Raw genomic sequence first — 13,144 nt, forward strand, 5'->3', positions numbered from 1 at the left:
GCGTTCCTGTGAGATTGGCCACCGCTGCTCTGGCCTTGACCTTACAGCAGGCTCTCCAGGGCTGTGAACATACATGGGTCTCACTCTCATACTGTATGTTTATTCTGCGGGGTGACCTGCCTGTAACTCCTCCAGAGACAATAGATCCCATTAGGCTCAATAGATGAAGTGTTTGCTCTGGTGTCAACGATTGCCAGAATCATGAAATATCAAACTGATTCAACATGACTTGGAAATATAACAACATGTTTCTTTTTCGGTCTCTGCTTCCCTAACTTTGAGTAATCAGTCGCTCACCACTACCGGGCTTTTCTCCTCCTGAAACCCACTGGCATGACATCACCGCAGCAGTGGTCACGTCCAATTAAAGCCCGGAGATCGACAGGAGGCCTGAACCCCCACTAATGGGAAATAGATATCACAGTTATTACCCTGCAAGGAGGGTAAATTTATTGGGAAATATCACACACTGCCTCGCTAAATGATGGAGACAGAAGCAAATTAGAGCAAGGGTCAATCTGACAGATCCATCAAGTTATGAAAAGACGCTGCCATCATATTCCCAACACGTATTACATATCTGCTTTCTTTAGAGAGCCAGAGCTCTGGGATAACAGGCTTTTTTTTGAGGAACCTTGAGGCCATTGGGTAAAAGCCGGCCCAACAGAAACAAACCTCGTGTAAATCTCAGCAGGATATTGTACTGAATGTGTGTGGGCATATCACATTCTAGTTAAACACTCACGCATGCGTGCACAAAATTATCACATCTCACTGAAGAAATACACTCCGTCTATTCTTCCCAACTCAGAACTCAAGTTAAAAAACACACGAAATGTGAAGTGAGAAGGAAGTGACAAATAAGTGCCCTTTGATTTGATTTACAGTTAAAATACTCAATCTCATTCCCAAGTGCTTTGCCTCTGTTTTCTGTCAATATTATGAAACCTGCTGAAATTCCCATAACTCAAATAAAGCCTAAGATTTCACTTGAAATTTAGAGTTAAAAAAAACAAAAATAAAAACACTGCAGTGCGGTCTGTTGACTGTGGAGAAAGCTGAATGTTCCCATCTTTGTTTGACAGAGTCAGCTACCAAAGGCACAGTCAGTCAAGCCCCATTGTGAAACCCCGAATAATTAAAGGATTTAGCCAATCAATCTCCCGGCGCAATTTCCTCCATCCTGGCTCCAGCCCAATGGGGTTTAAGAGCAGCCCGTGGAGGTGAAGGTCACGGGCCTATGGGACATGTTCAGGAAGTAGCAGCACACAGCGCAGCCTGTAATGAATATCATGGGCGTCAGAGTAAACACAACACCACCGGTCACAGCTCAAATCACACTCTCACCACAATATTCTGCATTCCCAGGTAACACTGCACACTCAGTCACTCCAGAGTCTGAGCACAGAGCAGCTCGCTGAGCAAAACGTCTGTAAAATAAGCCTGACTGGAGACGGCATTGTACGAATGGATAAGTGATAACTGACAAACAACATTTTAATGGTATTGGAGGGGAAAAATAAAAAGGCTTCCACAGAGGCAATTAAAGACGGCATGACAATTTTCTCCAAAATAAAACACACAAGCCACAAAAAATAATAAGCTATTAGTTGAGGTACAAAGTACGACATTGATCTTTCTGCCGGCGAATAACGTGGTCATTGAGAGACGGAGAGAAAGAGAACAAAAGCTGTATGTCAAACCTGGCAAAGGACATCAGTCACACGCACACATATATTCTCCATTTATTTTCCTTCATCACCAATCAGCCGTCCTGTCAAGTGGTTTGAGCCACGCTCAGAGAAAATACTCAGCCAGCCAGTGAGATGTATGTTAAGCACAATGCGTCTCTCAGTGCCTCACCACAGGCTGTGAGGACAGATGTGAACCAAAATTAATCTGAATCAGTCCATTAAGAATGAAATAACACTCCCGGTGTGCTGTGGGATGTTTTTTTTTTTTTTTTTCCATACAAACGTCAGGATGTCACATGAGGTGAGAAGTCAGTTGTCAGTTTTTAACCTCAGTTTAACAGAAGACGTCCAATTCTGCCTTCTGAGATTACACGGCCACCTGCGTGTTCAGGAGTCTTCTATCAAAGGCAAAGAGCCAAAGGGGAAAGAAAACCCCAAAACACAAAACTATTTATTGAGACAAATTCAGAGCAGGAAGGGAAATATTTGGTTAGCTCGGCGGCGAATGGTCGGCGGTGTTGGAGCAGTCCACGGTTGAAGCGGGGGGGAACAGCCGGCCCTTTGTTTGCGGACAGAATGGTGCACTCCGTGGGGTCACTGCAGGAGGCCCAACATCACAGACACAAGCGCACACACACTCTCCCTCCTTCACACACGGGCATGCATGCACACAAACACACACGTTCGCCTGCACATGCATGCACACACACACACACACACACACACACACAAAAACCATAACATTCCTCTGCTTCTATGAATGTTTTATTAACCATGTGAATGGGTCACAGAGTTACACCCCCTAGCATAACTATAGTCTCCATAGTCACACACACAAAAACACACTCCTGCTCTTTCTCACACTCACACACCTACCTACCAGGCGGAGTGGCTGACAGTCACACGGTGGGATTCCTGCTCTCGTAACCCTCCAACCTGTGTCTCCAAAGGCCACACTATCTGGATCTGGCTAAAATCCATGAATCTCCAATTGTAGGATGTCTGTGTTTTACTGGACTTGTATCCGGTATCCTGGTATCAGTCTTACTGCTGAAACAGCCATTCTTTTCCACAAATAAGAATTAAAGGATTAGGTCACCCAAATCCCCAAAAAACATATTTTCTCACTCACCACTAGTGGTATCTAGCCATGCAAATAGTTTTGGTTTTATTTGCCGTCAGTGAGATTTCCACCCCAGCACAGTGGAATTTTGTTTGTGGTGATTACAGCATTGAAACAATACATAAAAAAAAAAAAATTCAGCACCAAAGTGTCTCACCAGAAACAATGTCATGGCCATGAGGAATATCCAGAGATATTGGGATGCAATGTTTGGGGAGGGGTGTTGGTGTAATTCTCCAATGCTGTGAGCACAAACAAAATTCATTTCACTTCACCTGTATTAAGTAGGAAGAAGAAGTTGTATGGCTTGATAACACAACAGTGGAAGAACTGTTTGACTCTGTAGGAAACACGATATGCTCATTTGATTTCTTTCCAAGATTTACATCAGAGGATCAATATCACTCTGTGATGCTAACTATGAAGCGGAAGCCAGCAAGCTGTGAGCTTAGTGTAGCGAAGAATAAAGTGTAAAAACAACTTGTGGTTTTACCGATGGGTCATGTGCTGGATTAGCTCCTGGTTGGGCCACCGGCTCCTGTATCCTCTGCTTTTAGTTGTGTATTTAGCATACAGATGTGAGAGCGGTATCGATCTTATCATCTAATTCTCACCCAGAAAGCAACCAAATATTAAATGTTTTTCTCATCATCTTAATGGCTGCAGCATTTATTGAAAAGTAGCCAAAATAATAATGCTGTTTTCACCTGGACGTTTAAAGCCTTTAAACTGACATTGGCGCTTTTCTGCTTAAATTCCTATATTCCTGAGTGACCTCTTGTACGTTAGAGTGTGACCTGTTGTTTTTTCCACCTATGAAATATTCCTGAGGTACACACAGGAAAGTCACTTATAGCAGCTGTAAACATCCTGGAGGATACACAACATGAGAACATTTGGCTCAAACTTAATCCTTCCTTCATACGTGCAAGGCACTGTTATTCTTTTTGGACAAACCATGACGACATCAGTCCCTAGAGGATGACTGGCCAATAGTCGATCTATACCAAATCCCCCATGCCCACCCACAGACATCTATCAGACACCCACCGCTAAGCTCTGGAACCAGAGAGTCCCACCCAATACCATGAAAAGGTGTTAAACTAGGAGCATTTCCAGGACCAACCATCAGTCGTTGCACCACACACAGGCACACACACACTCGGGCGTGTTAAATCCTCACGCTCCTCCGTACCCCCACGGAGAGCAGAGCACAACTCCTGTTTGGTTTGGATGGCCCTATGGAGGGGACCTCCATGTTGAACAAACTATACACAGCACAGCCTCACAGGCCTCACAGTGCAGTGCTGCTGCACAGATCAGTGATCGGCCAGAGCCAGACGGTGGCGACTCACCTTGAATCACTTCATGTACTGATAAATGTACTGACGGAGGCTGTGTATCACGGTGGCTGCAGTTCCACTTGTCCTATTAACGTGATTTCTGATCATAAAGATCACGTTGCTGCATATCCACCCCATCTATTACGCGTCTGACGCGGCTGTATTTATCATAATGAAAATGTGTGTGATTCAAATCTCAGCGTGAGCCTGACTACTTCCACATGTAGCTTTGAAGATCCAATGGCAACATAAGCAAAATCCAATTTTTGTGCACTGTGACCTGTCACTTAATACCCCCATGCCTCAGACAGAAACATTAAATTCCTTCTAAAATGACATTCAACTGCAACCTCACACTGTTCGTCTGGCTGAGATCTCTTGAGAAACATTCACCAGTGGTGTCTCTGTCCTGCTGCTCTTTTTTTGATCTAACCACAGTGATGCTGCTGTCATCAGAGTCATGATTGAGAGAGGAGCATTATTGTAGATAATGCCTGACATTAATCTCACACTGCCCTACATATTCAGGGTTAAAGGTCAAAGCCATTTCACGTTGTTGTCCTCACGCTTTAACTTGTATTGGGCTGTCTTCTCCCCAGGACTATTTATTATGACCCTAATGCCCTGGTCTCAGATATCACTTTGACTCTCCCTCCCTCTTTCCCTGCCCACACTTATGTTGGAGCAGGATTTTGAGGTATTTCGGTATAAACTCCGGTATTTTGTTGAATAAATAATGACTCATGCTAGTTAATGTAAATGTAATAATGTAATGCAAAGGACTATTGGTTTATTTCTATGTGCTACTTCAGAAAACAACAAGAGATACGCCCATGTTGTCATAATGACAAGGTTTTTTTTCTTCTAATGGTGTGTTAATAACAGAGAACAACACTTCTCACTGGTGGGCAATTATTGTTTGGTTTTCAAATGTTATTACATTCTCAAATGCCACTCTAAATTCTCACTAGATTTATCACAGTGTTGTTCAAAGATGACACTCAGCCGAGGGGGAGACAGTGTGGCATGTATTCAAACAAATAACCACAATAGTTAATCACGCTTTGTTTTTCAACAGCGACGTGGTGTGGGATGAGGGAAAACATTCATGTGTTTGTGTGCTATGACAAAACCACAGAGCATGCCACTTCAGGCAACACCCTTATAATATCACACACACACACACACGCACTTTCAAACACATCTCCAGAATAGTCCAGATTTAAGACCTGTCGCTGCTGTGGAACATAGTGAAAAGGAGTATCCTGTGGGGCCCTTGGGGGCCAGAAAGGTACTATGTAGCTCTGTATATGTGCTCGTGCGTGCATGCGTGTGTGTGTGTGTGTGTGTGTGTGTGTGTGTGTGTGTGTGAGTGTGTGAGTGTGTGTAGCGGCACAGAGTGACCCGAGAGGCCCAGCTAGTTACAGCCTCTCTGCTGGAGACCACCACTTCCACAAAACAAGCATTGTTGGTACAGAGCTCCAGACACCAGAGACACACACTGGAAACAACTCCTCTACACACACACACACACACACACACACACATATACAAAAATATATACACACCAGAGACAAAACTGCACTGAGTCTGAAACCATCAATCCCAGCAGAGATCATGTTCTGTTTGCCATGAATAAAATCACAGTGCGTCGCTCGAAAGAGTCTCATCTCACAGCTGCACTGCAGCCCTCCACTGCAAAACTCCTTCACTCACACACACACACACACACACACACACACACACAACACCCTGTTCAAAATGTGGATCACTGTCGCTAACAATAGCCCTTGGGTGGTTGGTCAGACTATTATTGTAGGTGTTTCTATGCTAATTATGTGTGACTGAGAGCATGTCAAAAGCATTTACTGGAAATAATGTGGTGAGCTGGAAACTGTGAGGTGGAATTACTTTGCCTGCAAAGAAGAAGAAAAAAAAAAGCACAGTTTTTGAGTATCAACAGTGGCTTTGTCTGACCAACACTAAACTGCCCTGAAACACTGTGCCAAAGCAACAAGATCAACATAAGGAAGACATCATCATCATTAACATCATCATCATCATCATCATCATCAAAGAGAGCAGGGAGGTCAGCATCATGACCTCCACTCTGACTGTGTGCTCTGCAGAGACCTCGTTGGCTGACAGGAGGATACGTCAGCACCTCTCACCGCTCCAGTATAACCCCCTCAAGCCTCTGGCGGTCTCACAGACGCAAGTGTAAAAGTAGCAGCTCCCAACTGTTGCCCGGACTAACCCATTCAGCATCCACGTCCCACACAGTCTGACACAGAGGAGTGAGACGGCTCACCGAGCACGAAGGGGAAAGCGAGAGGAGCGGTGGAACATTTACGCACAGCCTTTTTAGTCCGGATTGTTTTGGCGCGGCTTTAAAGTCCACCTTGGATAGTTTTGGACAACATTTCTCTGCACCATTTGCCTCTTGGATTTTGATTTTGCGGTCATTTCAGCACTTACATGGCATCTCTAAGTATGATTTCCTGGCACCTGTTCCTGTTGATGTTAAACTGTTTCCTGGGTGCTGCATCAGTTAGGACCACGAAAGGGGGGCCCAGGAGCGCACAGGACAGCAGCTTTCTCCAGTCCGCATCAGACCCGCTCTCAGATGACCTGGATCAGGACATGGTCTCCCAGCACATGTCCAAACTGTACGAGAAATACAACAGGGAAAACCGCCTCAGAGAGGGAAACACTGTCAGGAGTGTCAGAGCCAGCCAAGGTGTGTGACCACATTGATTAACCTGCCTGCATTACGCAATCGATAGGTATCCTATAAAAGCGCGCAAATGCAATACTTCAGATTTTATTATAGAACCCCAAAAGGAAAAAAAATAGCCTTGTGTGTTATTAGTGTACAAGAAATCCGACGCAAACATAAAAAAAAATGAATGTCAGGAGCAGTCAGAAAGCTCCCCTGATCTTCTTCATGGATGGTTATTAAAAGTGCAAGCGCTCAGTGGGGCTGCATGGCTCGGCCAGACGCTCTAAATAGGTAGGATTGTTTTGGAACAGTCTGAGAATGCATTTAAATGATTTCAGGACGCTGTGGGCACAGTGTGTTTGTGGCAGCAGCTGTGCCCCTTCTGCGCGGAGTCTGATCAATTACCGCAGACAAACGCGCAATATGCGCAAGAATGCATGCGATTTCCTACGAGCAAAACCTCAGTGCTGCAAAGGGTCATTGTCATTGGCTTCTGTGTCCCTGTTGTGGCTACAGGACATGTGTGACTCCACGTCCTGGAGTCAAGGGGGCTTAAAGCACAGTCGTTCCTCTCTGTCTGATACTGTTTTTATAAACACAACTCATAGACATTTATATCCCACATAGTTCTCAGATGGCATATCATAACACGTGTGTATTTTTACTGCAGAGGCTGAGTGTAATCCAAGGAGAGATGTGAGAGAGTTTTCACAACAATGTAAGATCTGTTAAAACAGTTGATTATGTCTTGGTGTCTGGGCGGACAGTGCTGGCTGTATTAGGCTTAAGGGGAAGCTTTAAAAGAAACTGAGGTAAGCATTTCCATATGCAGGCTGAATCCGAGGTAATGTATATCTCTTGAGTCAGTCCATACTTCCGCTGAACTCTTATACAATGAACAATAACTCTGCTGTTGAAGTTAATGTTCATCATGAATATGTAGCTCTCTGCTCACCCCCTCCACCCCTGCCAGCCAGATCCCCAGAGTCTGGTTCCTCTTAAGGGCACCTTCTGCAATCCTACCAAGGCACGCAGCCACGTACCAGCCACAGCGCAGGCATGTAACGCTGAACAAGAAAAGGTGTTTAAATGTCCCAATTCTTGAGATTCTAACCACAGCAGGAGCGCTTTTGGTGTCATTTTCACCTTCAAATAGGACTTGGTGATCAAATTGTTATGAATCTGAATCGTCATTCAGTAATTCATCTACATTTATAGATAAATAATAGTGCAAGCCCAAAAGTGTAAATTCAAATGAGGTTACCACACACACTGGCAAACACTTGCATCATCTAATCATGGCAAACATTTCAGTCCATCGGTGTGGATCAGTAAAAAACTAATCAAGAACAACTGAGCATATAAAACAAATTTTGGCTAATTTATCCGTCTTTAACTAAAACATAAAAGCACCTGTTGTGAGCTACAAAACTGCCAGAATTAATTCCATGTGGATTCATGTTTTATGTCAAGAATCGAGTGGCAAATATTTTCAAATAAAACTTACTTTACAAACGTTATTCTGTGGGTGAAAAAGATCTTTCACTGTCAGGTTGTTCACCTGACTGACACTGATTGATTGTTTGCTTGTTGTCTTTGTCAGACTCCTCTGACCACAGGACGGTGTACCGGCTAAACCTTACAACCCTCCAGGACTCAGAGGTCATCCTCTCTGCCACATTCCACTTCCTGCTCGATCGGCGTCCTCATCAGAAGCCCTGGTTCTGTAAACGCTTCAAAAGCCCGTCCTGTCGTTCCTCAGCCGTCCACCCTTCTCCGTCCATCAGCCTGCTCCTTCGCGCTGTCTCCTCTGGGTCAGAGGTCAGATCTGGGTCAATGGGGTCACTCCTAGGCAATGTGACCTTTCACCCCCACAGGAGAGGGGTGTGGCAGATGAAAGATGTGACCCAGGTCATAAAGGAGGCACAGGACAAGGGTCATCTCCTGGTGTCAGTGGAGTTGGACTTAGGGCAGCAGCACCAGAGGAAACCAGAGGAGGTGCTGTCCACTGGCAGCCTGCCCTACCTGTTACTGTATGCTGATGACCAAGCCTTGGCAGAGCCCAACAGCGTGGCCGCAAGCCTTCAGAGATATGACCCGATCAACGAGGGAGGGGAGCCTCCACATTCCCCTGAGTCCTCTCAGCTCCTGCACAGGCCAAACTCCTCACCAGAGTCAAAAGGACGCGTGAGAAGGGAAGCACCTCTGCTCTCTGACCCTATTCAGAACAATGAGCTGCCCGAGGTTGACTACAGGCCTGATGGATACAGGAAGGATGACCTCTGGGGGAGCACTTGGTACCTGGCGCTCAAACCCAAACCTAAAGCGGGAAAGAAGGAAAAGAAGACAAAGAGCCTGGAGGAAGAAGGAGTGGAGCAAAGTAGAGGAGCACATGATACAGAAGAAGAAGAAAGAACAGCACAGGGGCTCAAACCAGAGGACGCAACTGTGAAAAAACTCAAAGACAGTCGCATGCTGACTATCAGCGACGGACGGAGGCATGAACGGAGAAACGAGGGAAAAGATGGAAAGAAGCACAAGGGGAACGCTAACTCTCAGTCGCCTGTTCTGAGTTTTGATGAACAAACGATGCGTAAGGCCCGGAGGAGGCAGTGGGCCAACCCCCAGCACAGAGGCTGCTCCAGGAGGAACCTCAGAGTGGACTTTGCCGACATTGGCTGGAGCGAGTGGGTCATCGCACCCAAGGCCTTTGACGCCTACTACTGCGCGGGCACATGTGGATTTCCCATGCCCAAGGTACGTAGGAGCACAGACATCTGAGCCACTCTACATTATTTAATTGCATTACCAAGCTAGATTGAGTTACTAAAGTGCATTGTTCTTTTTTTTTGTTTGTTTCTCCTCCACTCATCCCTCCCAGGTGGTGAGGCCGTCGAACCACGCCACCATCCAGAGCATAGTCCGAGCCGTCGGGATCATCCCCGGAGTTCCCGAGCCCTGCTGTGTCCCAGAGAAGATGAGCCCTCTGGCTGTGCTTTATCAAGACGAATCCAGGAACCCAGTGCTCAAGATTTACCCCAACATGTCCGTCCAGTCCTGCTCCTGCAGATAGGGAGGGAAGGGCAACCAGGGGCCGAGGACAAAACAGGGTGGAGGTGGAGAGAAACAGAAAACAGGACAAATGGACACAGAACCATACCTCTGTTTGTTAGGTGGTTTCTTGATGCTGAGAAACAAAGTCACTTTGGCCGTCGTTATTCCTCGAGGAGCACAGGCTGTAGGGAAATCGCTTCCATCTCTTCTGTCTTGCAGCAGCAGACTTGAAGAGACACATTGTCTGGTGTCTGCCCGAACCAGAGGAGCAGAGTCACACATGTAAAGTCGGGGCTCCACATGTCCAAGAAGCCCGGTTGTTTTTGTTCTGTGTTTGAGATAATATTGAGGATTTCATGGACAGGAGCTTTTAAGGGATGTTTTCCTTCTCAGAATGTACTTGGTTTTTCAAACAGTGAGTTTGTGTTCACGTTTTCTTTGGACACAGAGGCTATAAATAAAAGACTTTATCAATGTGTCATTGAGCAGCTTACACAGTCACCTACAGATGACAGAGATTATCAAACATATTTCCACACTTTTACAGACCGTGCACAGCTGTTCTTACTTTAAAGCCAATCATACGCCACATTGTACATATATGCAAACTTAATTTGTTTGCAAGACAGGGAGGTTATTGTACATTCTTGCTCTGCACATCTTAAAAAGTAAATATCCAGTGGATTGTAGGGAGCATCTGGAATTCATTTACACCCACCAACCCCCTCATAACACTTCAAGAATGTTATATGGAAACCAGAAATATTTTTATATTTTGAATGTGAATTTTGGTTAAAAATAATTTGTCATGGTAACTAGGTTATGTATTACTATATTTTAGATGAGATGGTGTTTTGTACATGTGTATTGTTTAAATTATGAAAAGGTAGCCTTCTATAAGTTAGAATAAAAAAGTAATTTAATCCAATTCTCCTGCTGGAATATTATTGTTTCATACAGTTTGTGTTATTTTTGGACATTACTGTGTATAATGTTTAATTCTTGGGGGATATTTTTTGTCCAAACAAACCTAAAAGGGCACCACTGTCCCAAAATAGCTTCATACAAAAGTAGGAAGGTTCCACTCAAAGCCAGCCAACATTCCCCTAAAGCCCCTTGAACCCATTATTACCCCACACCAAAGGCTCAGGCGTCTGTTGTCCAGCAAAAAAATGTGACTGATGCAGTTGCCGTGGGTTAATGGTTGATGGAGGAAGCATGCACGCACCTATTAGGACGTCAGCCACTTGAACTTCAAAACATGGTGCACTTCCCCTTTTCTACCCGTCAGCCACCCCCAATCAAAAGCAGAGCATTTCCAAGAGCAGGTTGTTCTCATCAATGGCCCTTTTTTTCCGTTATAAACAGACAATTTCAATAACTTTAACTCAACTGCTTGTCTTTCTGACTCACATGAGGAAGTAGGTGACCCATGTGGTGTGTTAAACTGACAGTGAAATGACAGGGCGAGCCTTTTGATTATTAACCCATCACTCTGTGGTTGTTTCGCCTTGAGCCTGAAAAAGTTGGCACAGAGTGTCTCATCTGTTCGAAAACAACAGAATGCCTTGAAGTTTGCCACAACTGGACAGCAGTTTTGTCTCAAAGACAGAGACATCTAGTAACCACTTGGTGGGGAGGGGGAAAAGGGGAGAAAAGATTGAGCCCTTGTTCTGTTTATAGCAGTTGGGAATAATGCTATAAGTCTTTTGGCTTGTGTGCATGCAATTGTGCATGGAGAGCTAAAAAAAAAAAAAAAGGACCAGTCACCTGTTATTATCTGTAAAAACAAACTGTGTCACTCCTTCTGTCTGCACTGCCTTGTCCATTAGATAAGCAGAGACTATAAAAAGTATTCACCCTCTTTGGAATTTGTCATGTTTATTTAGTTACTAAGTAAAACATAAAAAGGGAAATCTCATTATGCTTGGTAATAAAAAAAAAACTGTGATAAACTCATATGTTACCATTTGTTATTGCAAGAGTGGAATTCAGTGGGTGATGTGCAAAAGGAGTTGCTTTGCTGCTGAGTGTTTACTGCCAAAGTGTGCTGTTATTTCACTGTGGCTTGTATAAATGAGACCCTAAAGAGATTATCTTTAATTCATATTATTTAATTCATTTCATACACAGATGAGGGGAGGGAGAATTGTCCGAAATACCAGATTTATGAGTCAGTTTTCTCCATTCTGAACAAGTGGAAATCTTCAATGACAAACCTCTTTTTGTCTTTTTACAAATGCACTCTTTATGGGGTAAAACCTCCATTTAAATCATCATGATGACTGTAATTAGGGTTATTATGAATCGTGTTTGTAATAGATGTTTTAGCTTCAAAGGGGGGCCGAACCAGTTATAATGAACACATCCAAGCTCTTTTTTTTTTTTCCTCATTTCCTGACTGATCCCTTTTACAGTTCGGACCCACAGTCTGCTGTTGCAAAGTGAACCCCGTGTCAGCCGCAATCACAGTCACAGGAGAGTACTTACAATGGTCAATTCCAGTCGAGAAAACCACAGTGGTCTAGGCCTGCGTTCAGAGCCCGGTATGCCTAAAAGCCAAAACGAAATGAGCCAAGCGGGGAACCAAGAACAATATTTGTTTTTCCACATGATGACTGTTCAATTAAAGGGGAGCAATACAGCCATTATTAGACAACAGAGGATTTTCTGTGTCTGGGCTGAAATGGCTCTTTCCTCACATGGGTCCTGAGCTCAGAGAACTAATAGCTCCGTTCATTAGAACACAGTTTTAATAGAGTGACACTGTGCCTCCTAATCACCCATTTAATCATGCGGGCCGCTGGGTATTTTATTTAAAAATGATATTTTCCTTTTGAAAGTGGGGAGAAAAAAACTTTTACCTGTTTCCAAAAAACTTTTGGTACTTTTATTCAGCCAAGAAGTCAATTTTAGTCTGAAACTAATAATATTTGGGCTGCAGATGAATTAGGTTTCAAAAATTAATGAAAGACCATGTTGGACATGTATTTGTTCTTGTAGACACATTTCTGAAGGTTGTGTGCAGGTTTTTTGTAGGTTTAAATCCCAGAAATATATAATATAACAGGAGTAATGATCTCCAACTGATCATCAGCACCCATTTAATCAAGCAAATCACGCATGAAAGAAATCCGTTATAGCTCCAGAGAAGCATTAACGAACCCCCTGAAGGCTCCGTCTGACAGTCAGATTGGTTCGTGGCATG

At 44.2% G+C, this 13,144-nt stretch overlaps 1 protein-coding gene across 1 annotated transcript; it reads left to right on the forward strand.

Moving 5' to 3' along the window:
- The first annotated feature begins 6,507 nt into the window (after nucleotides 1-6,507).
- gdf10a (growth differentiation factor 10a) lies at nucleotides 6,508-10,121 on the forward strand. The gene is made up of 3 exons (XM_070841200.1): nucleotides 6,508-6,900; nucleotides 8,486-9,639; nucleotides 9,764-10,121. The coding sequence occupies exons 1-3, from the start codon at nucleotides 6,639-6,641 to the stop codon at nucleotides 9,953-9,955; spliced, it is 1,608 nt and encodes a 535-aa protein (XP_070697301.1). The 5' UTR covers nucleotides 6,508-6,638; the 3' UTR covers nucleotides 9,956-10,121.
- Nucleotides 10,122-13,144: the final 3,023 nt, after the last annotated feature.

The sequence above is a fragment of the Pempheris klunzingeri genome, chromosome 12 (genome assembly GCF_042242105.1).
Source record: "Pempheris klunzingeri isolate RE-2024b chromosome 12, fPemKlu1.hap1, whole genome shotgun sequence".
Lineage (NCBI taxonomy): Eukaryota > Metazoa > Chordata > Actinopteri > Acropomatiformes > Pempheridae > Pempheris > Pempheris klunzingeri.

Coding starts and splice junctions, on each gene's coding strand:
- gdf10a (XM_070841200.1), top strand. CDS start 6,639: ATGGCATCTCTAAGTATGATTTCCTGGCACCTGTTCCTGTTGATGTTA. Junction 6,901..8,485: donor GAGTGTCAGAGCCAGCCAAG/GTGTGTGACCAC, acceptor TGTCTTTGTCAG/ACTCCTCTGACCACAGGACG. Junction 9,640..9,763: donor GTGGATTTCCCATGCCCAAG/GTACGTAGGAGC, acceptor CATCCCTCCCAG/GTGGTGAGGCCGTCGAACCA.